General features: G+C 39.6%; 2 protein-coding genes across 5 annotated transcripts in view; one reads left to right on the forward strand and one right to left on the reverse strand.

Moving 5' to 3' along the window:
- Nucleotides 1-23611, forward strand: part of LOC107226446 (sialin) — a 135473-nt gene that overhangs the window by 73450 nt on the left and 38412 nt on the right. The window contains exon 1 of one of the 4 annotated variants that reach the window (XM_046738368.1): nt 184-214. The exons of 2 other annotated variants lie outside the window; for them this stretch is intronic. The gene's annotated coding sequence lies outside the window, so the exon portion shown is untranslated. Of the gene's footprint in view, nt 1-183; nt 215-18785; nt 18791-23611 lie in introns of those variants that run through there. One more of the 4 variants, XM_046738350.1, reaches the window with a different exon arrangement.
- On the reverse strand, nt 4632-5666 carry LOC124296593. The gene is made up of 2 exons (XM_046746627.1): nt 4777-5666; nt 4632-4638 (listed from the first exon to the last, which is right to left on the reverse strand). The coding sequence occupies exons 1-2, from the start codon at nt 5664-5666 to the stop codon at nt 4632-4634; spliced, it is 897 nt and encodes a 298-aa protein (XP_046602583.1).

A 23611-nucleotide genomic window follows, 5' to 3' on the forward strand; every position in this document is an offset into this window, starting at 1 on the left:
GCTCGTTTTCAAGTAGAATCACTCGAAAAAGCGAACTACTTTGTGTCCTTCATAGACGTAGCCTCAAATTATTTTCATGTATATTTCATTCGACACAAAAGCGAGGTGTTCGAGAAGTTCAAAAATTACGTAGCACTAGTGTACAACAAGTTTAACAGTCGTATAAAAAGAGTGCGTGCGGACAATGGGGGGGAATACAAAAACGCAAGACTGAGTGAGTACCTGGCGGATCGAGGAATCGTGCTCGAGACGTCGGCACCTCACACGCCGCAACTGTTTTGAAATTTGGTTATTTTTATTAGTATAACATTACAAAAGGCACGATGAATACAGATTCAGAGAAGCGTGTTTTGATATAGAGAATAACGTGGCTGCCATGTGACAATATATCACAAAGCAGAAAAAAAACAAAAGAAATATAATATATCGTGCGGATGTGGCGTCATGGACTACGTGATATGTTTAGAGCCCATGTCGACCCAACCGCGACATTTGAAAAGCAGTATTTACTTCACAGCAACAAAACGGCAAAGCCGAAAGGGCAAATCGTACCATTTCAGAGAGTGCAAGGACGATGTTGAAGGCCCAGGATCTACCGAAGCACTTATGGGCCGAAGCTGTAAGTAATACTGTCTATATAATCAATCGAACGACGCATTCATCGACGAGAAATATAAAAACTCCTTTCGAGCTATGGACAGGGAGAAAACCCAATTTCGAACACGTTCGAATATTTGGGTCAGTTGCATACAAACATGTACCCAATCAGCTGCGAAGAAAACTTGACGACAAAGCCGTCAAAATGATACTTGTAGGGTATCAAGCTGATTCAACTAATTATCGTCTGTATGATCCCAAAACGAAAACTGTCTCAGTGTCCAGAGATTTCGTATTTTACGAGACTTTGGGTGTAAACGACGCAAATGACCAAGGAGCGACTCAATTGGAAATAAAGTTGCGTCGGAGCGAGGAGGAGAAAGAAGAATTCGTCGTCGCAGAAGAAGACGATGAAAATGAAGAGACTGCCTCCTTCGAAAGTGAGAACCAAGAAACAGCAGCGCCGAGTAACGTAAGTGTTTAACCGGAAAAATTATATGGACTTCAAAATCGGGAAAGTATAAAACTTCCTAAACGATACGAGATAGATTTTGTGGATTATCGGGTGCCGCAAAGTTTTAAGAAGGCAACGAACGGCCCCGACGGTTCAAAGTGGGCTAAAGCTATCGTGCGCGAGCTCCGAGCGCATGAGGAAAATAACACCTGGACATTACTGAAAAGAACAAAGGCAATGAATCTAATAGATTATAAGTGGGTGTTCAAGATCGTTGAAAATCAAAAAACAGAGTCAAAATTTAAAGCAAGGCTGTGTGCCCGAAGTTTCCCGCAGGAGCAAGGAATAGATTACAACGAAACCCTCCCACCGGTCCACAGTGGTTCCAAACCCGAATCGCTGGCCAAAAACCGAAAAATGAAGTTTATATTCAAGGAATTTTACCTGTGGGGTCAGGTAGAGGGGTATTTCGGGGAACCCTTTCAAGGGTCGGTAGGTTGCAGGTGTTGCATTTAGCCGTTGGGATCTTATTCGTAACACAGCGCTCGAGCTGGTATAGTCGGTCGTGCGCTACGCTAGAAAAATATCGTTGTGTTCAAAGTGATATATCTTCAAGTGGAATTGAGTTATTTTAATTCTGCAAAATGGAGTCTCTGCCTGGATGTAAGTACACTTTGTAACAGTTGAATTTAGCCGCCAAAGCAGTGACTACGGGACTCAGTAATAGGTAGATCTGTAGGGAGGGGGGCTTTCACCTAAGCGGTGATATGACAGACGTAGAGAATCGATCGAGAAGTATAAGCGGGAGACGACGGATGAGCGGTCGATCGTCCTCAGAGTGCGCTCTAAAATCAAGAAATCATAACGAACGAATAAATACAACCGACGAAAATGAAGTAAAACGCATACGGATTCTATTACGAGAACAAAGGACTCGTAGCAGCGACCCATCTTTTACGGATTCCCGATCAAGGAAAAACCACCGAGATATGACGGACGAGGGGATTCAAATTGGCTGGGCACGGAATTAGCGAGCGCAACTGAAGAAATGGGAACTGAGATATGAAGAATATCCTCAATGACCCGCTTATGATAAGTTTTTATATATTCTGACCTGTACTATTTTATCTGTAATTTTACGAGTATGCCGTTTATGGAATTGTTGTTGTCCTAGATGTCCGCCGTGCCCATTTTATTTATACAATTTATTTATTATTTTCTCTTATATTTATACTTTTCTTTTATTCGGTTTCCATTTATCGATGCATGTCATTCGGTCATACCAACATCCGAAATTCCGTTTTAAATAAAAACAATAAAAAACAATAAAAAGTAAATTGATAGCGGATGATTTTCGTTAATTGCGAGAGGCTCCGCAGTTGGAGTTACAAAAGTTCAAGAAAGTACAATCTATACCACAGTTGCACCGGTGGGCCCATAATTTGAACAGGGGGGGGTAGGGGGGGCATACAAAGAAAAATTAGCACGAATTTGTGGTTACTCTTTCGAAAATCTCAAAGCTGCTGTGGATGCTGGTTTAATAGTGCACGATTCTGATTTGAAAAAATGGGCCTTACATGCTCAAAAAAAAATAGGGCATACTGATTTTCGTTTCAAAGCATCTCGTACGTGGATAAACTCATTCAAAGTAGCTCATCGTATCGTATCGAGAGAAATTAATGAATTCATTACATCCAAAACAATTGAAGATGGAAAAGTCTTGGAACAACAAATTCCAAAATTTGTCTACGTTGTAAAGTAAAATATTAGAACGTACGGATTGTCAAATACATTTAACGCTCAGAGTGGCTGCCAACTAGAAATGCATTCCGGAAGAACTTTAGCAATCGAAGGAGAAAAGCAAGTCTCTTCTACGAGCCACAGTTACACTATTCAGCCGACTATATCAGCTGACGGCAACCTGCTATCTCCTCTATTTTTGGGTTTAAAAGAACCAACTGGTAAGATTGGTCCAATAGTAGAGAAAACGCTTTTCAGACCAGATAATGTGTACATAGAAGTATCCAAGTCTGAGAAGCTTACTTCAGGTATAAATTACACCCACTGTTTTCGTATAGACATTTTTTCGAATGAAAAAATAATAGGTTCTTTTATTTTCAGTTCATTTTAAAATTTGGTTGCAGCATGTATTTTTCCCGAAAGTTGGTTCAAAATCTTTATTACTGCTTGATTCTTGGACTGGACACTGTCCCCAAGCTGTACTTGATGTGTAACCTTCAAATAGAGACGTCAAAGTAATGATTATACCTAAAAGAACTACCGGAAAAATCCAGCCCCTCAATGTTTTTGGATTTCGAGTATGAAAAAATTTTGTTAGAGATTTTTCTGATAATTGTCATTTGATGAATTATGATATTGATTTGCTGAAGACGATTTATCTTGACCTTGATGATTTGTTGATTAATGTTATTCTCGGATATGAAGGTCACAACTCAAAACACTTTTTTATAGTGTTTACGTTTCGGCCCTGATGGGGGCCCTCCTCAGAACAATTTATTTAAACATCTGTCACGAACAAAAATAAAATAATGTACAACTAGGTTTTAACAAAATTAAACATAGTCGTATAGATAATATGCAAGGATGTTTAAGCAAGTATAAAAGAGAGGAATTACCTAGTATAGGATGACACTTCCAATTACATCGAATGCGTGTTGGTAATTAATGAATAAATAGAAACAATAAAAACAATAAAAAACAAAAACCGAAACACACTGCGTTCGCGACACGTAGTTCCCAAGAATTCATATTTGTTGTTAATTTTGATAAAATAAAATAAAACACACAGCCGTTATAGGTTGAATCCAGAGCACATTTGCACAAGTGGAACGTCCAGTGTGTACTGGGGGGAGGTCGATATCGATAGTTATCAGAGCAAACGCAGAGTCAACGAGTTAAAAGGAAACCAAAATTTTGTTAAGGAGGTAAAATCGAGAGCAAGCTCAGTCGGTAATGGATAATTACAATGGTCGTATCACATAGGTGTAAATATTACTCAGATGTTCTATGTCTTGTTTTCGGTTGGCAGAATTGGGATGTGCAACAATATTGCACATTTCTAACAATAGCCTATTATAATACAACGGTTCAACGTCAATAATGCTGGCTTGAGAATAATTGAAGGAGTGGTCGAAATCGATGGCATGTCTCGTCAGTGCAGTATAATTATCCTCGTGTTCATGGATATTGCGTTTATGCTCGGTTATCCTGGTGTGTAGTTGTCTACTAGTTTGGCCTATGTAGGACATGTTGCATTGGTTGCAGGGTATTTTGTAAACTACACCAGAGCGCATACCCGGGGGTAAGGGGTCCTTACCCGAATCAAACATCGAGGATAGATCATGTGAACATTTACCCACAAATTGAATTTTGTACTTAAAGAATGTTCTGTTGAGTGACTCAAACAACCCCGCGACGTATGGGATGGAAATATAGTTTTTTTGATTGGTTTGTGCAGTAGTTGCATCGATATTATTGTTGGGGCTGGTCAATGACAAGATGGAATCGTATTTGAACTGTATATGTTTGTTGAGCAGGCGAGGTGGATAGTCGTTTTTACTTAGTACCTGCTGAATCAAGGACCAATTTTTTTGTTATGAAATTCCATACTTGAGAGTCGGATCGCTCTGTCAACTAAGCAATTAATCGTTCCAATTTTGTAAGATCTGGGATGGTGAGAATGGTAATTTAAATATCTTTGTGACCAAGTAGCCTTATGAAACCAATCAGTTTTAATGAGCTGGTTATCATTGATGATCAGGACATCTACAAAGCTAATTCGGTGATTAGACTCTAATTCAGAGGTAAATTGTAGTCTCGGATGGAAACTGTTGAAGACAGATAGCATTTCTGCAACTTTATCTGAAGGGACAGCTGTAATTATGTCATCTACATATCTGAAATAGAATGAAGGCTTGAAGTCCAGTTTGTTGAGACAATATTGTTCAAGATCATCCAAAACCAAATCCGACAAAATTGGAGAGAGCGGTGAGCCCATCGGTAAACCATAAGTTTGAGCATATATGTTCTGATTAAATTTGAATATGGCAGCCTTAAAACATATGTGCAATGCTTTTAAGAGTTCGTTAAGTGGGACCGGAATTTTGTCCACCAACTGATGCCAACGCTGTTTAACAGCGTTGATTGCAAGATCTTGTAGAACATTTGTAAACAATGACACAACATCCAGCGAAACTAAAATATGATCAGGTGGGAGACGAAAGTCCTTAATAGCATTAACCAGAGCAAAACTATCTCTTACACGTGACAAGGCAGGTACGATGTTGTTACCTATACATTGACTGAGGAAGCGAGCCAGATTGATAGTCGGACTATCAGTGAACGAAACTATAATTCTTACCGGTGTATCCGGTTTGTGAATTTTCGGTAGCCCGTAGGCTCTAGGTGGTAGGCAATCAGTTTTTGCGATATGACGTCTAAGTTGATCAGAGATGAGTTTGCTTTTAGACCAATCCGTTGTTCGTTTTTTGACTTCCTGTTGCAAGGTACAGGTAAGATCGCATCTAACAACTCTGTAAGAGTTGTTGTTGAAGAGTTGTTGCAACATTTTATCCTCGTATATTTGTTTGTTCATCACAACAGTCGTGTTTCCCTTGTCTGCTTTCAAGAAAAGTAAGTCCTGGTTGTTATTTTGAAAGATCTTAGTTTCTTTAATTTAATGAAGGATATTCTTGTCAGCGTGAAGGGGAGAAGGGGTGTTGATGAACTTTTTTATGGTGTTCGTAAAATCTTGGCGGGCCGTATTACGGCAATCAGAAGAAATGAAGGAAATCTTTGATTCGAAATCAGAGATAAGTTTGTAGGTTGGGATGCAGTGAGGCTTAAAAGGAATGCCATATTTGGGTCCCATTTTTAGCACGTCAGTAACATTGACAGGAATTTCCGTATTGCTAAGGTTCACGATCCAATTTTCAAAGGTCGAGTCAATTGGATTAGAAGTGGGACGTTTTTTGTTATTAATCAGATTGGCTAACTTGTTGATGTTAGCCGCCTTGTAAGCATTGAAAGCCGGTTCCAATTTCAAAGGACCCCTTACCCCCGGGTATGCGCTCTGGTGTAGTTTACAAAATACCCTGCAACCAATGCAACATGTCCTACATAGGCCAAACTAGTAGACAACTACACACCAGGATAACCGAGCATAAACGCAATATCCATGAACACGAGGATAATTATACTGCACTGACGAGACATGCCATCGATTTCGACCACTCCTTCAATTATTCTCAAGCCAGCATTATTGACGTTGAACCGTTGTATTATAATAGGCTATTGTTAGAAATGTGCAATATTGTTGCACATCCCAATTCTGCCAACCGAAAACAAGACATAGAACATCTGAGTAATATTTACACCTATGTGATACGACCATTGTAATTATCCATTACCGACTGAGCTTGCTCTCGATTTTACCTCCTTAACAAAATTTTGGTTTCCTTTTAACTCGTTGACTCTGCGTTTGCTCTGATAACTATCGATATCGACCTCCCCCCAGTACACACTGGACGTTCCACTTGTGCAAATGTGCTCTGGATTCAACCTATAACGGCTGTGTGTTTTATTTTATTTTATCAAAATTAACAACAAATATGAATTCTTGGGAACTACGTGTCGCGAACGCAGTGTGTTTCGGTTTTTGTTTTTTATTGTTTTTATTGTTTCTATTTATTCATTAATTACCAACACGCATTCGATGTAATTGGAAGTGTCATCCTATACTAGGTAATTCCTCTCTTTTATACTTGCTTAAACATCCTTGCATATTATCTATACGACTATGTTTAATTTTGTTAAAACCTAGTTGTACATTATTTTATTTTTGTTCGTGACAGATGTTTAAATAAATTGTTCTGAGGAGGGCCCCCATCAGGGCCGAAACGTAAACACTATAAAAAAGTGTTTTGAGTTGTGACCTTCATATCCAAGAATAACATTAATCGATATTGATTTGCATTTGAGAAACAATATCATAAAGCTTCAGTCACTTGTTCATAACCAACTGTCGTCACCACGTTATATCGATCTTTTCAAATATTCTTGGTACAAAAGTGGTTACATAAAAGAAAAACCAGCGAATTTTGAAAATCCTGTACACTTTGCATTTGGAGATTCCTGCAACTCACACTGTGAAGTTCCAGGATGTGAAAATGTTGTTATTGTTCGCTGTTCCTGGTGTAAAAAGTCGTTATGTTTTAAAGACTTTTTCGATGACTATCATTACTGCAGTACTTACAACGGCTAATAGAGCGTACGATTATATTTTCGCTTCTATTTATTGCTTTAGTGATTATTTTGTTAAACTGTTGACATATTATCAATAAAAGATACAAGCATATTGTACGCTTTCTTTTTTTTACTTGACTACGCAGTTTTTCTGTCCCTCATCCCAAAACTTGGTCTTATCTACCGAAACGAATACGTGTAAGCGCTTATCGTATGCTTATGTTATCTCATTGCCAAATATAAATCAGTCAGAATTATCGATAAGTTAGATATAAATACTTTTTCAACGAAAGATCGGTCTATAAATAAGTTGGCTCCTAGATAAAACCGTTCATTAAATGCTATATACGTGATACGGTGCGGTAAATTAAAAAAAAAAACATATCACTAGGAGGAGGAATAAAAAAAAAAAAGAATTACTGCCGTTTCATTGGGATTACATGTAAACATACATAGGAGTAGTTCACCCCCTTAACTTGATTTGCGAGAAATACGCAAAAACCCATATGTATTATTTTTTTTCGCTCTTTCAAGTGCAATTGAATCCATCGAGATAGGTGCAATAGTTTTTTTGTTATAACGATTTTATGAATTTCAACCCCTATAACTTTCTTCCTATGAAACCCCCCGATATGAAACCAGTTGCATTTTTCATCGTTTATCATTAAGGTAATTATCCATTTGGGTGCATTCGATTATCTCAAGTGAAAATAGGTGAAAACTGAAAAGTACCCCTCGAAGGTCTTAACTTCAAAGGATAATTTCACCCCCTAGAAACGTTTTTCCGCCGATGAAAAAAAAACATGTCTCTTAGATTTTGATGTAGAATAACATATATAAATTTCATCAAAATCGAAGGATGTCAGCGGAAAGACTTTCCTTGTAAGTCACTGTACGGACTGAAACGGGCACCAAGGTGCTGGAACGAGAAATTCAGTGCGTTTCCAAGAGACTTTAAGCTTAATAAGTGTGATTCGGGTCCGTGTATTTATAAGGGGCGCATAAGTGGCGCTGATGTGATATTAGCGTTATTTGTAGATAATGGGCTATAGCGTCGAGCTCGATAAAAGTATTAGAGTCAGTGATAGCGTCCTTAGAAAGGGGGTTTAGAATCACGCTCGGAACCGCGGAAAAATTCATGGGGTTACAGATCGAGAAAAACAAACAAGCGGTAACCGTATTCATACACAAAAGCGAGTACATTAAGAAAATACTCAAAAGATTTGGTATGACCAATGCGAAGCCGGTGTGTTTACCAGCTGATCCGAATGTGGTGTTAGGCGGTGTTGAAGACGGAGAAGAAATCGAAAATGTACCGTTTTGAGAAGCCGTCGGTTCATTAATGTTTCTTTGTGTAGTATCACGACCTGACATCGCTTTCGCAGTAAACTCAGTGTCAAAATTTTTAAGTAAACACGGTAATGCGCATTGGAGGGCAGTTAAGCGTATATTCGTGTACTTGGTCGGAACGAAGGATTTAGGAATCCTGTATAAACACGGCAAAAACGAAAAACTAGTCGGGTATTGTGACACTGATTATGCGGGCGATGTAGTAACTCGTCGTTCAACGAGCGGTTTCGTATTTAGCCAAGCGGGAGGGTTAATAACCTGGTCGAGTCAACGGCAAAAGATAGGATATGTGGCGGCAACAGCGGCAGCAAGAGTAGCAATATGGCTTCGTAAACTCTTGGAGGAAATCGGATGTCGGCAGAGCGAAACGACATTGCTATTTACAGATAATCAAAGCGCGTTAAAATTGGCAAAAAATCCGGAGTTCCATAAGAGGACGAAGGCTATTGAGATACGCTATCACTTCTTGCGCGAAAAAGATGCGAGTCGCGAAATTGTTGTTGAGTACGTGCCTACCAATCGACAAAAAAGTGATATACTTACCAAAGCACTGCCGCGACAACAGTTCAAGAATTTGTGTGATACTTTAGGATTAAAATCATTAAAAGAGTTTTCTAACCGGGAAAGTGTTGAATAAAGGTTGTCAAACTTTTTTTAAAGAAGTGCGCTCTTACGCGAGCGCACACATGATTGGGCGACATATGTGCGAACTAATGTCACGGATAGAAGCGTGAGAGTAGCCGAGAGATGTGTGATCTCCCGTTTACTCGTTAGTCTTAAGAAGAACGTTATTCAGAGCAGTCAAAGAATAAACGAATATTTCATTATTATATTTTCCACTGATAAATACGTGTGCATTTCTATTGCTCCCGAATATTCAATCCTCCTACAGAACTGAGCAAATTTAACAAATAGTGCATCTTTTCATCCTTGGACGTCACCCAACGATATTGAATTTATATATTATCAACACGGCCACGAACATTAAACTCAAAAATACTGACAATGAGTGGGTTTCCATCTCTGTAATCGAATTTTTCTACCGCTTCGGATAACACGGATCCCTCAAAACAAAGTCTTGCAAACCTACAAGAAAGATTAATAAAAGAAGAGAGGAAAATCTCAAAAGTCTAGAGGCGTGCATTAATGTCATCCGAACACTAGGTGTTACAATTGCAATGGCAGAAGTCGTTTGAGTCGTCACTGAGAGCGACCACGACGCGACGCCGTGATGCCCGCATGGCAAATATGAGCAAAACTTAGTAGTGTATATATGAGAGTTCTAACTCAAAGATGGCGGCGCTCCCCCCTAGTTCCCCCCTAGTTCCCCCCTAGCTCCCCCCTAGCCCCCCCCCCGACCCGCGGCGCACCCCCCCCCCCCCCCCCCGGTCATTTTCGGCGGCTATTTTCATAGGATTTGACACACACACACACATACAAAATAATTCCTGTCGAGACTTGTTTGGCGCCGGAAAGCCGCACATAAATCAGATAGGGTAAGAATCCGCTAGATCTATTGAAAAATTCCATGAAATGACCCCTGAAGGAAGGTTTAAAATGGCGTTTTGAATGCTTTCAACAATTTTTTTATTTAACATCAATTACATTTAGTTTTCTTATTGTATTCTCAATTATCTTATTCTAAATTTTAACGAGTAAAATTATACATATTATTTTTAATATCCATATTAATTAAACATATCATTATTTCGAAATTGACTCATACCAATTTTTTAACAGTACCACTGATCGGATTATATTCAACAATGCGATCATGCAAGATCATGCAGTAGGCAGAAGTGTGTGGCGGGAACGTAATGCTACAGTCAAATTCCAATCGAATGTCCACAGGTTCAGTTTTCAATGTTTCGTTCTGCTTGGAGCAATCGATGACGATAAGGGGAGCTTGGTTTATAAATTTACGCCTCGATAGCAAAGGCTCAGCTTCTTTATTATAGTAGCTCATTTGAAACCGAACATACATATCATAGAGAATGGCGGGGGATGTGCAGGCTCGGACTTGTTCGCTATCAAGAGTCGTAAAACCCCAAAACTGTGTGTACACATACCATCCGGTGAAGAGCGGGCAAGATAAGATTTTTCTTACACCAAACACTGTTCGCTACCTGCTTTTCGTTGACCGATTTTTCACACCACATGGCCCACGCTGCTTAAAGACTCATAAAACTCAAAAACTACATTAGGCGGCGGTGGGTTCGTGGAGAGGGGGAGGGGGAGGGGGTGAAAACCTGTTCCAACACGCTTTAAGGCAAGATGCAGCTGCGGAACTGGGTGACTTCAAACTGGCAGATAAACCGCAAAAATTTAGGGATGGTGGGAGGGGGGCTGCGGACCCCGTCGCCTCTGACGTCATTTTTTACATGAATTTCATCTTCTCTGCAGAGTCGGGAGGGTGATGAAGAGCGGGCAAGATAAGATTTTTCTGATACCAAACACTGTTCGCCACTCGCTTTTCGTTGACCGATTTTTCCCAACACATGGCCCACGCTGCTTAACGACTCATAAAACCCAAAAATTTAGGAATGGCGGGTCGGATAAAGGGCGGACCCAGTCGTCTCTGACGTCATTTTTCCCTCCGAGATGCGCAGAACGCAGTGCGCACCGCATCTCTGACGTCATTTTACCCTCTGATATGCGCAGAACGCAGTGCGCACAGTTCCCAAATTCTTGCGATCTATCGGTCTATATACATATAAGCTCAAACATCCGATGCAGACTCGTCAGTCTTACACGATACGTGCAAGTCAAAAAAGTTATACAAAGTTCAGCTTATATCAACGTCAAAGTCATGGCAGTCGAAGCGTATATGGGACTTGCGGAGCAGATGGAGAGGACGTACAATTTGCTGAGAGAGCAACCACCCGGAGAAGAGAATGACGCCATCATCAATCATTGGACTGATATTGGAATTGCGAATATCCAAGTTCTGCGCGATATTTCCATGCAACGAGGAACAACCGTTGGTGCGAAAATACGGATCCAACATACGATCGCACTCCTGCAATCTTGGGTGACGAAGATCAAGCAGTTGCAGCAGCGCACAGTGGTGACGGGTGGAAATATCGGTACTCCTGCGGGTGTACAATGGGACGACGTGGATAGCGCTTTTGCCAGCCGAATCAGAACGGGGGTTATCACAAATCTCCGTCATAAAAATTTGGACGCCTTTCTGGACGATGTGCAGCGCGTCGTCACCGAGAAGTTGGAGCTGATACTGCGCGAGGAGGGAAATGTGAAGGTTAACATCATATTATCGTGCAAATTCGAAAATGCCAAGCACGAAGAGATCTCCACTGAAGTTAAGAGTTTCAACACCTCCAACGTGGCGATTCTCCTCCCATCAAGCGATATAAATGGTTGGTTTATACGTGCACGGGATGATCTACAGTCAAAGGTGGAAGATTTCGAGCAACGCGATTCCGGCTGGAGTATGATTGAGATCCTTAACCTCACTGTAAATATCAATCGCTATCAGCCTCTCGCCGCGGGGGCTTCAACATTCGTCGACCTGCCCCAAGACATTCAACGGAAGAGAGCGGTGGTGAACGTGAGAAACGAGGACGAAAGATGTCTTCTCTGGTCCGTCATAGCAGCCCTCCACCCGGTCAAGATCAACGCCGATAGGACTAGCCGTTATCATCGATATATTTCCGAGTTGGACTGTACAGGTATCAAATTCCCTGCTACTCTACATGATGTGAAAAAGCTTGAGAGATTAAATAATTTGCGCATCAATGTATATGGAATAGAATCTCAAACTTTTTCGCATCATGCAAAATCAAATAAAAGCGTCATCGTGCCAATTTATTTGAGTAAAAATTTGCATAGCGTAAACACTGACACGATCCATCTTCTAATGGTTGAGAGTAATCCGGAAGACGATATGACTGGCGAGTTTGCACCGAGATTCCATTTTGCTTGGATTAAAGATCTTTCCCGATTGGTGAGCAAACAATTGTCTGATCATAATGGCCAGCTGTTTTTATGTGACAGATGTTTGTGCCACTTTAGCGTGAAACACGCCTACGACAATCATCGGCAAGATTGTATTACGCTAAATAAAGTACGCATGGAGTTTCCCAAGTGTAAAGATTTAGTATTTTCCAATTTTCAAAACAAAGGCACCGTTCCGTTTGTCGTATACGCCGATCTCGAATGTATATTAATCCCTGAACCTATAGATGAATTTGAAACTCGTAAGACTTGTGAAATTCAAAAGCATATCCCGCACAGTGTAGCGTACTATGTACATTGCGCGTACGATGAGACTTTATCGGAGTTCCACGGTAAACGCGGTGTCGATTGCATAGATTGGTTTATGCAACGGCTTAAAGATTTATCAATTCAAGTAGAGTCACGCATCAAAAACATAATTCCGATGGAGTCTCTTACCCAAGTGCAACGCGATCGTCACATGCGCGCAAAGAATTGTTATATTTGCGAAAAACCGTTTACCCCTGAGGAGAAAAAGTGTTACGATCACTGTCACTTCACGGGTAAATATCGTGGTCCTGCTCATAATCGGTGTAATTTGAATTTCAGAGAGTCGCACACAATTCCAATAGTTTTCCACAATTTGTCCGGTTACGATTCTCACTTTTTAATAAAATCTCTCGCGTCAACTTTTCCCGGTAAAATTACACTGCTACCCATAAATAAGGAAAAATATATATCCTTCACGAAACGCGTCGATGGAACAATGATGCACTTGAGATTCATCGATTCGTTTCGATTTATGGCTAGCAGTATCGATAAACTTTCCAAATATTTGACCGATACCGATAAACGCATAACACGTAAATTTTATAATAACCCGACTCAGTTCAGTTTGATGACCCGCAAAGGCGTTTTTCCCTATGAATACGTCGATTGTTGGGGGAAACTCGATGAACCGCGATTACCTGCAAAGAAGCATTTCTACTCGCACCTCTGCGATGCAAATATTTCAGACACCGATTACGAGCACGCGAAAACTGTTTGGAGGGAATTCCATTTAGAGTCATTGGGGGGCTACTCAGATTTATATTTAAAGACCGATGTTCTTTTGCTTGCCGATATTTTCGAAAATTTCCGCGCTAGCTGCTTCAAAACATACAATTTAGATCCGTTGCACTACTACACTGCACCGGGGCTTGCTTTTGACGCGATGCTCAAGCATACTAATGTAAATTTGCAACTTTTAGACAACCCTGAAATGGTATTATTTATTGAAAGAGCCATTCGAGGCGGCGTAGCGCAATGTTCTAATCGACACGCTAGTGCCAATAATAGATTCATGGGAACAGATTTTGATTCAAACAAAGCGGAATCGTATCTCATGTATTTTGATGTGAATAACCTGTACGGTGCAGCTATGAGCGTGCATTTACCAATCGGTTCGTTCGAGTGGGAATATCAGCACATCGATATAACGAACCATCCGGACGATTCGCCGATCGGTTACTTTCTGGAGGTAGATTTGGACTACCCTGTAGAACTCCACGAGGATCACAAAGACTTACCTCTTTGTCCCGAACATTTTACTCCTCCGGGTAGTAAAAATGCCAAACTCGCGACCACCCTTCACCCCAAAACAAAGTATATATTGCACTATAGAAATTTGAAACAGTGTTTGAGTTTAGGATTGAAATTAACGAAAGTGCATAGAATTTTGAAGTTTGCGCAATCTCCATGGCTCGAGCCTTATATCACGCTCAATACAGACATGCGTAAGCAATCTAGGAATGAATTTGAGAAAAACTTTTACAAACTCATGAATAACGCTGTGTTCGGCAAGACTATGGAGAATGTGCGAAATCATAAAGATGTTAAATTGGTTACAAAATGGGAGGGAAAAGGTGGTGCGAGAACGCTTATTGCCCGAGCAAACTTTCACAGCTGCACCGTATTTGACAGTGATATGGTTATCATTGAAATGAATCGTGTCAAAGTTCACTTCACCAAACCTATTTACGTCGGCGCATCAATTCTAGATCTGTCAAAAATCTTTCTCTACGATTTCCACTATAATTTTATTAAAACCAACTTTTCGAATAAACAGGCTAAATTGATGTATACCGACACAGACAGCCTTATTTATCAATTCAATGTGCCTAATATCTACGATATCATCAAACGTGATGTAGATACAATGTTTGACACCTCTGACTATCCGCCCGACAATGTGTATGGTATTCCCCTTAAAAACAAAAAACAACTAGGGCTAATGAAGGATGAAAATAATGGTAAAATTATGACAGAGTTTGTGGGACTGCGAGCAAAGCTGTACACATTTACTACGATGGGCGAGGATGGGGAAAAATATGACAGTGGCGTAAAAGTGAGTAAGCGTGCCAAGGGTGTAAGAAATTCATCGATAAATAGCATCACGTTTGATGATTATAAGCGCTGTCTGACGGCTTACCGAGAGTTGACTCTTCCACAGTGTTTAATACGCAGCAAAAAACACGAAGTAAGCACGATCGTACAAAAAAAATTGGCTCTGAGTTGGCAGGATGACAAGCGGCAATTGATACCTGGACAGACCGACACCGTACCTTGGGGGTTTGTCCCAGCCTCCCAATAGCTATAGGATAAACTTTAAACATAGAATTGATGTAAATATTTGATGTTTGACGCCTCGAACGATCCACCATCGGGCGGAAACGTTTCATGATCAATACGATATTTAATGGATTTGAAGTTTCAAAATGCGAATTCATATACTCAACAATTGTTTATTTATTTATTATTGATATATCAAGCAATTATTCATATTTATTCGTTTACCACGAGAAAAGTTTTCAGAAAATGAAAAAAAATTTTCAGGAAATGAAAAAACTTTTCAGAAAATGAAAAAAAGTTTTCAGAAAATGAAAAAAAGTTTTCAGAAAACGAAAAAAAGTTTTCAGAAAATGAAAAAAAGTTTTCCAAAAAATAAAATGTGTAATAATCGTATGGCAAAATTGCATATTATCATTGTTATTATCACTATTATTATTATCATTATTATTATTATTATTATTTTCGTAGTACATGCGCGCACAAAGGAGATAAAATGTGGAAATATTTGTATATTCAAAATCTTTTATTGTAATTCGGAAAATACATACAAATTATGTTACATGTCTGTTTTATTTATCCAACTATTGTGCGAATTATCAAAACCCGACCACTTCACATAGAACAGATTCCCCCATTTGCGTAACACTTTCTCCACAAGGTAGCCGTCGGGATATTTCACTTTGGCGAGCTCTTCCTCGTAGAAGCCCCCCTCGATGGGATGATCTTGATAATCGGTAAGTTTGTAGGTGGGTGGATTGGTATTTTTCACCTCACTCACGGTGAATATTTCTGTCGTCCAATTGGATGTATAGCCTTTTTCGAATACATTCTTGTACTTGCTGATTCGAACTCGATCGTCTACACTGAATTTCCGCGCTCGATCACTTCGTTTGATTTGCCGAGGCTTGTACACGCTACGATACAGCTGTTTTTCATTCTCCGTGCTAACATCCTGTAAGTTTTATTTGAATCGTGCGATGTTTGGTGTTGTTGTAGGACTTCATTAAATCATCCAAAATATTAATCCACTTGTGAAATCCTAGGAGAGTAAACCACATCCACATTTTATTTTTTCAATGTTCGACTAAAAACGTTCGCATGTCGACGCCTTTATGTTGCTGAGTGTCAAATACATGTTGATATTGTGCTGCATCATGAGGGCTTTCAATTTGCTGTTGTGAAATTCTTTGCATTGATCAACGTATAGATGTGCAGGTATACGGCTCTGGGTTAGTACAGATTTCATAGCAGCAGCCGCATCTTTCCCCCCACCACGGATGAGGATGAAACAAAAATGTGACAACGGTGTTAAAGTGGGTAAGCGTGTCAAGGATGCGAAAACTGCAACGATAAATAACATCACGTTTAATGATTATAAGAACCGTCTGAGGGGCTTACCAAGAGTTGATCAACCCCACAGTGCTTAATACATAGTAAAAAAATGCGAGGTTAGCTCCAATGTACTGAAAAATTGATCATGAGTTGACAAGACGGTAATATGCAACCGATACCTGGGCAAACAGGCACCAGAACTTGGAGGGTGTGCTGCAACCCCGCAATAAACTAGCCGTAGGCTGGAACTGAGGGCATAGAACCGTTGTAAATATATGCGTTTGACATCCATGGCGATAGTTCATGAAGCAGAGACGTTTCGCCGGCAATACGATATTGAGCAGATCGAAGTTTTAAAATTCGAATACCGTGTAAATTCATGTATTCATCAATTATTTATTTATTTATTATTAATATATTGAACAATTATTCATATTTATTCGTTTACCACGAGAAAAATTTTCAGAAAATGGAAAAAAGTTTCCAGAAAACGAAAAAAAGTTTTCAGAAAATGAAAAAAAGTTTCCAGAAAACGAAAAAAAGTTTTCCGAAAACTTTTTTCCCATTTGATTAACACGTAAAAAAAGTTTTCAGAAAATGAAAAAAAGTTTCCAGAAAACAAAAAAAAGTTTTCAGAAAATGAAAAAAAGTTTCCAGAAAACGAAAAAAAGTTTTCCGAAAACTTTTTTCCCATTTGGTTAACACGTAAAAAAAGTTTTCAGAAAATGAAAAAAAGTTTCCAGAAAACGAAGAAAAATTTCAGAAAATGAAAAAAAGTTCATCAAAAAATAAAATGAGCATTAATCGTATGGAAAAATTATAGATTATCATTATTATTATTATTATCATCATCATTATTATCATCATTTGAAGGCCTTTGATCACGGCAGGCGATGGTGGAGGTGCCCCCTGCTACCAGGGTCCGGCACTATCGACGTCGAGGCCACCTGCAGCCCCTCTCTTCCGCAGTCTAGGAGGACCGCGATCCTCGCCCCTTCCAAGGTCGTCGCAAGAACTGTCATTGCTCGCGAAGTAATGACCCCCGGATTTAGAGTTCGCATGATTGAGCTACGCATACGACGTCCTGGCGCGGAGCTTCAGGGGCGGCTGTGTCCTAGCATTTCACAAGTGGACTAATATTTTGGCTGTGCCGCCCCGAAGCTCCGCGCCAGGACGTCGTATGCGTAGCTCAATCATGCGAACTCTAAATCCGGGGGTCATTACTTCGCGAGCAATGACAGTTCTTGCGACGACCTTGGAAGGGGCGAGGATCGCGGTCCTCCTAGACTGCGGAAGAGAGGGGCTGCAGGTGGCCTCGACGTCGATAGTGCCGGACCCTGGTAGCAGGGGGCACCTCCACCATCGCCTGCCGTGATCAAAGGCCTTCAAATGATGATAATAATGATGATGATAATAATAATAATAATGATAATCTATAATTTTTCCATACGATTAATGCTCATTTTATTTTTTGATGAACTTTTTTTCATTTTCTGAAATTTTTCTTCGTTTTCTGGAAACTTTTTTTCATTTTCTGAAAACTTTTTTTACGTGTTAACCAAATGGGAAAAAAGTTTTCGGAAAACTTTTTTTCGTTTTCTGGAAACTTTTTTTCATTTTCTGAAAACTTTTTTTTGTTTTCTGGAAACTTTTTTTCATTTTCTGAAAACTTTTTTTACGTGTTAACCAAATGGGAAAAAAGTTTTCGGAAAACTTTTTTTCGTTTTCTGGAAACTTTTTTTCATTTTCTGAAAACTTTTTTTTGTTTTCTGGAAACTTTTTTTCATTTTCTGAAAACTTTTTTTACGTGTTAATCAAATGGGAAAAAAGTTTTCGGAAAACTTTTTTTCGTTTTCTGGAAACTTTTTTTCATTTTCTGAAAACTTTTTTTCGTTTTCTGGAAACTTTTTTCCATTTTCTGAAAATTTTTCTCGTGGTAAACGAATAAATATGAATAATTGTTCAATATATTAATAATAAATAAATAAATAATTGATGAATACATGAATTTACACGGTATTCGAATTTTAAAACTTCGATCTGCTCAATATCGTATTGCCGGCGAAACGTCTCTGCTTCATGAACTATCGCCATGGATGTCAAACGCATATATTTACAACGGTTCTATGCCCTCAGTTCCAGCCTACGGCTAGTTTATTGCGGGGTTGCAGCACACCCTCCAAGTTCTGGTGCCTGTTTGCCCAGGTATCGGTTGCATATTACCGTCTTGTCAACTCATGATCAATTTTTCAGTACATTGGAGCTAACCTCGCATTTTTTTACTATGTATTAAGCACTGTGGGGTTGATCAACTCTTGGTAAGCCCCTCAGACGGTTCTTATAATCATTAAACGTGATGTTATTTATCGTTGCAGTTTTCGCATCCTTGACACGCTTACCCACTTTAACACCGTTGTCACATTTTTGTTTCATCCTCATCCGTGGTGGGGGGAAAGATGCGGCTGCTGCTATGAAATCTGTACTAACCCAGAGCCGTATACCTGCACATCTATACGTTGATCAATGCAAAGAATTTCACAACAGCAAATTGAAAGCCCTCATGATGCAGCACAATATCAACATGTATTTGACACTCAGCAACATAAAGGCGTCGACATGCGAACGTTTTTAGTCGAACATTGAAAAAATAAAATGTGGATGTGGTTTACTCTCCTAGGATTTCACAAGTGGATTAATATTTTGGATGATTTAATGAAGTCCTACAACAACACCAAACATCGCACGATTCAAATAAAACTTACAGGATGTTAGCACGGAGAATGAAAAACAGCTGTATCGTAGCGTGTACAAGCCTCGGCAAATCAAACGAAGTGATCGAGCGCGGAAATTCAGTGTAGACGATCGAGTTCGAATCAGCAAGTACAAGAATGTATTCGAAAAAGGCTATACATCCAATTGGACGACAGAAATATTCACCGTGAGTGAGGTGAAAAATACCAATCCACCCACCTACAAACTTACCGATTATCAAGATCATCCCATCGAGGGGGGCTTCTACGAGGAAGAGCTCGCCAAAGTGAAATATCCCGACGGCTACCTTGTGGAGAAAGTGTTACGCAAATGGGGGAATCTGTTCTATGTGAAGTGGTCGGGTTTTGATAATTCGCACAATAGTTGGATAAATAAAACAGACATGTAACATAATTTGTATGTATTTTCCGAATTACAATAAAAGATTTTGAATATACAAATATTTCCACATTTTATCTCCTTTGTGCGCGCATGTACTACGAAAATAATAATAATAATAATAATGATAATAATAATAGTGATAATAACAATGATAATATGCAATTTTGCCATACGATTATTACACATTTTATTTTTTGGAAAACTTTTTTTCATTTTCTGAAAACTTTTTTTCGTTTTCTGAAAACTTTTTTTCATTTTCTGAAAACTTTTTTTCATTTTCTGAAAAGTTTTTTCATTTCCTGAAAATTTTTTTTCATTTTCTGAAAACTTTTCTCGTGGTAAACGAATAAATATGAATAATTGCTTGATATATCAATAATAAATAAATAAACAATTGTTGAGTATATGAATTCGCATTTTGAAACTTCAAATCCATTAAATATCGTATTGATCATGAAACGTTTCCGCCCGATGGTGGATCGTTCGAGGCGTCAAACATCAAATATTTACATCAATTCTATGTTTAAAGTTTATCCTATAGCTATTGGGAGGCTGGGACAAACCCCCAAGGTACGGTGTCGGTCTGTCCAGGTATCAATTGCCGCTTGTCATCCTGCCAACTCAGAGCCAATTTTTTTTGTACGATCGTGCTTACTTCGTGTTTTTTGCTGCGTATTAAACACTGTGGAAGAGTCAACTCTCGGTAAGCCGTCAGACAGCGCTTATAATCATCAAACGTGATGCTATTTATCGATGAATTTCTTACACCCTTGGCACGCTTACTCACTTTTACGCCACTGTCATATTTTTCCCCATCCTCGCCCATCGTAGTAAATGTGTACAGCTTTGCTCGCAGTCCCACAAACTCTGTCATAATTTTACCATTATTTTCATCCTTCATTAGCCCTAGTTGTTTTTTGTTTTTAAGGGGAATACCATACACATTGTCGGGCGGATAGTCAGAGGTGTCAAACATTGTATCTACATCACGTTTGATGATATCGTAGATATTAGGCACATTGAATTGATAAATAAGGCTGTCTGTGTCGGTATACATCAATTTAGCCTGTTTATTCGAAAAGTTGGTTTTAATAAAATTATAGTGGAAATCGTAGAGAAAGATTTTTGACAGATCTAGAATTGATGCGCCGACGTAAATAGGTTTGGTGAAGTGAACTTTGACACGATTCATTTCAATGATAACCATATCACTGTCAAATACGGTGCAGCTGTGAAAGTTTGCTCGGGCAATAAGCGTTCTCGCACCACCTTTTCCCTCCCATTTTGTAACCAATTTAACATCTTTATGATTTCGCACATTCTCCATAGTCTTGCCGAACACAGCGTTATTCATGAGTTTGTAAAAGTTTTTCTCAAATTCATTCCTAGATTGCTTACGCATGTCTGTATTGAGCGTGATATAAGGCTCGAGCCATGGAGATTGCGCAAACTTCAAAATTCTATGCACTTTCGTTAATTTCAATCCTAAACTCAAACACTGTTTCAAATTTCTATAGTGCAATATATACTTTGTTTTGGGGTGAAGGGTGGTCGCGAGTTTGGCATTTTTACTACCCGGAGGAGTAAAATGTTCGGGACAAAGAGGTAAGTCTTTGTGATCCTCGTGGAGTTCTACAGGGTAGTCCAAATCTACCTCCAGAAAGTAACCGATCGGCGAATCGTCCGGATGGTTCGTTATATCGATGTGCTGATATTCCCACTCGAACGAACCGATTGGTAAATGCACGCTCATAGCTGCACCGTACAGGTTATTCACATCAAAATACATGAGATACGATTCCGCTTTGTTTGAATCAAAATCTGTTCCCATGAATCTATTATTGGCACTAGCGTGTCGATTAGAACATTGCGCTACGCCGCCTCGAATGGCTCTTTCAATAAATAATACCATTTCAGGGTTGTCTAAAAGTTGCAAATTTACATTAGTATGCTTGAGCATCGCGTCAAAAGCAAGCCCCGGTGCAGTGTAGTAGTGCAACGGATCTAAATTGTATGTTTTGAAGCAGCTAGCGCGGAAATTTTCGAAAATATCGGCAAGCAAAAGAACATCGGTCTTTAAATATAAATCTGAGTAGCCCCCCAATGACTCTAAATGGAATTCCCTCCAAACAGTTTTCGCGTGCTCGTAATCGGTGTCTGAAATATTTGCATCGCAGAGGTGCGAGTAGAAATGCTTCTTTGCAGGTAATCGCGGTTCATCGAGTTTCCCCCAACAATCGACGTATTCATAGGGAAAAACGCCTTTGCGGGTCATCAAACTGAACTGAGTCGGGTTATTATAAAATTTACGTGTTATGCGTTTATCGGTATCGGTCAAATATTTGGAAAGTTTATCGATACTGCTAGCCATAAATCGAAACGAATCGATGAATCTCAAGTGCATCATTGTTCCATCGACGCGTTTCGTGAAGGATATATATTTTTCCTTATTTATGGGTAGCAGTGTAATTTTACCGGGAAAAGTTGACGCGAGAGATTTTATTAAAAAGTGAGAATCGTAACCGGACAAATTGTGGAAAACTATTGGAATTGTGTGCGACTCTCTGAAATTCAAATTACACCGATTATGAGCAGGACCACGATATTTACCCGTGAAGTGACAGTGATCGTAACACTTTTTCTCCTCAGGGGTAAACGGTTTTTCGCAAATATAACAATTCTTTGCGCGCATGTGACGATCGCGTTGCACTTGGGTAAGAGACTCCATCGGAATTATGTTTTTGATGCGTGACTCTACTTGAATTGATAAATCTTTAAGCCGTTGCATAAACCAATCTATGCAATCGACACCGCGTTTACCGTGGAACTCCGATAAAGTCTCATCGTACGCGCAATGTACATAGTACGCTACACTGTGCGGGATATGCTTTTGAATTTCACAAGTCTTACGAGTTTCAAATTCATCTATAGGTTCAGGGATTAATATACATTCGAGATCGGCGTATACGACAAACGGAACGGTGCCTTTGTTTTGAAAATTGGAAAATACTAAATCTTTACACTTGGGAAACTCCATGCGTACTTTATTTAGCGTAATACAATCTTGCCGATGATTGTCGTAGGCGTGTTTCACGCTAAAGTGGCACAAACATCTGTCACATAAAAACAGCTGGCCATTATGATCAGACAATTGTTTGCTCACCAATCGGGAAAGATCTTTAATCCAAGCAAAATGGAATCTCGGTGCAAACTCGCCAGTCATATCGTCTTCCGGATTACTCTCAACCATTAGAAGATGGATCGTGTCAGTGTTTACGCTATGCAAATTTTTACTCAAATAAATTGGCACGATGACGCTTTTATTTGATTTTGCATGATGCGAAAAAGTTTGAGATTCTATTCCATATACATTGATGCGCAAATTATTTAATCTCTCAAGCTTTTTCACATCATGTAGAGTAGCAGGGAATTTGATACCTGTACAGTCCAACTCGGAAATATATCGATGATAACGGCTAGTCCTATCGGCGTTGATCTTGACCGGGTGGAGGGCTGCTATGACGGACCAGAGAAGACATCTTTCGTCCTCGTTTCTCACGTTCACCACCGCTCTCTTCCGTTGAATGTCTTGGGGCAGGTCGACGAATGTTGAAGCCCCCGCGGCGAGAGGCTGATAGCGATTGATATTTACAGTGAGGTTAAGGATCTCAATCATACTCCAGCCGGAATCGCGTTGCTCGAAATCTTCCACCTTTGACTGTAGATCATCCCGTGCACGTATAAACCAACCATTTATATCGCTTGATGGGAGGAGAATCGCCACGTTGGAGGTGTTGAAACTCTTAACTTCAGTGGAGATCTCTTCGTGCTTGGCATTTTCGAATTTGCACGATAATATGATGTTAACCTTCACATTTCCCTCCTCGCGCAGTATCA

Source organism: Neodiprion lecontei, chromosome 1, assembly GCF_021901455.1.
Source record: "Neodiprion lecontei isolate iyNeoLeco1 chromosome 1, iyNeoLeco1.1, whole genome shotgun sequence".
In the NCBI taxonomy this organism is placed as follows: domain Eukaryota; kingdom Metazoa; phylum Arthropoda; class Insecta; order Hymenoptera; family Diprionidae; genus Neodiprion; species Neodiprion lecontei.

Coding starts and splice junctions, on each gene's coding strand:
- LOC124296593 (XM_046746627.1), bottom strand. CDS start 5,666: ATGAACAAACAAATATACGAGGATAAAATGTTGCAACAACTCTTCAAC.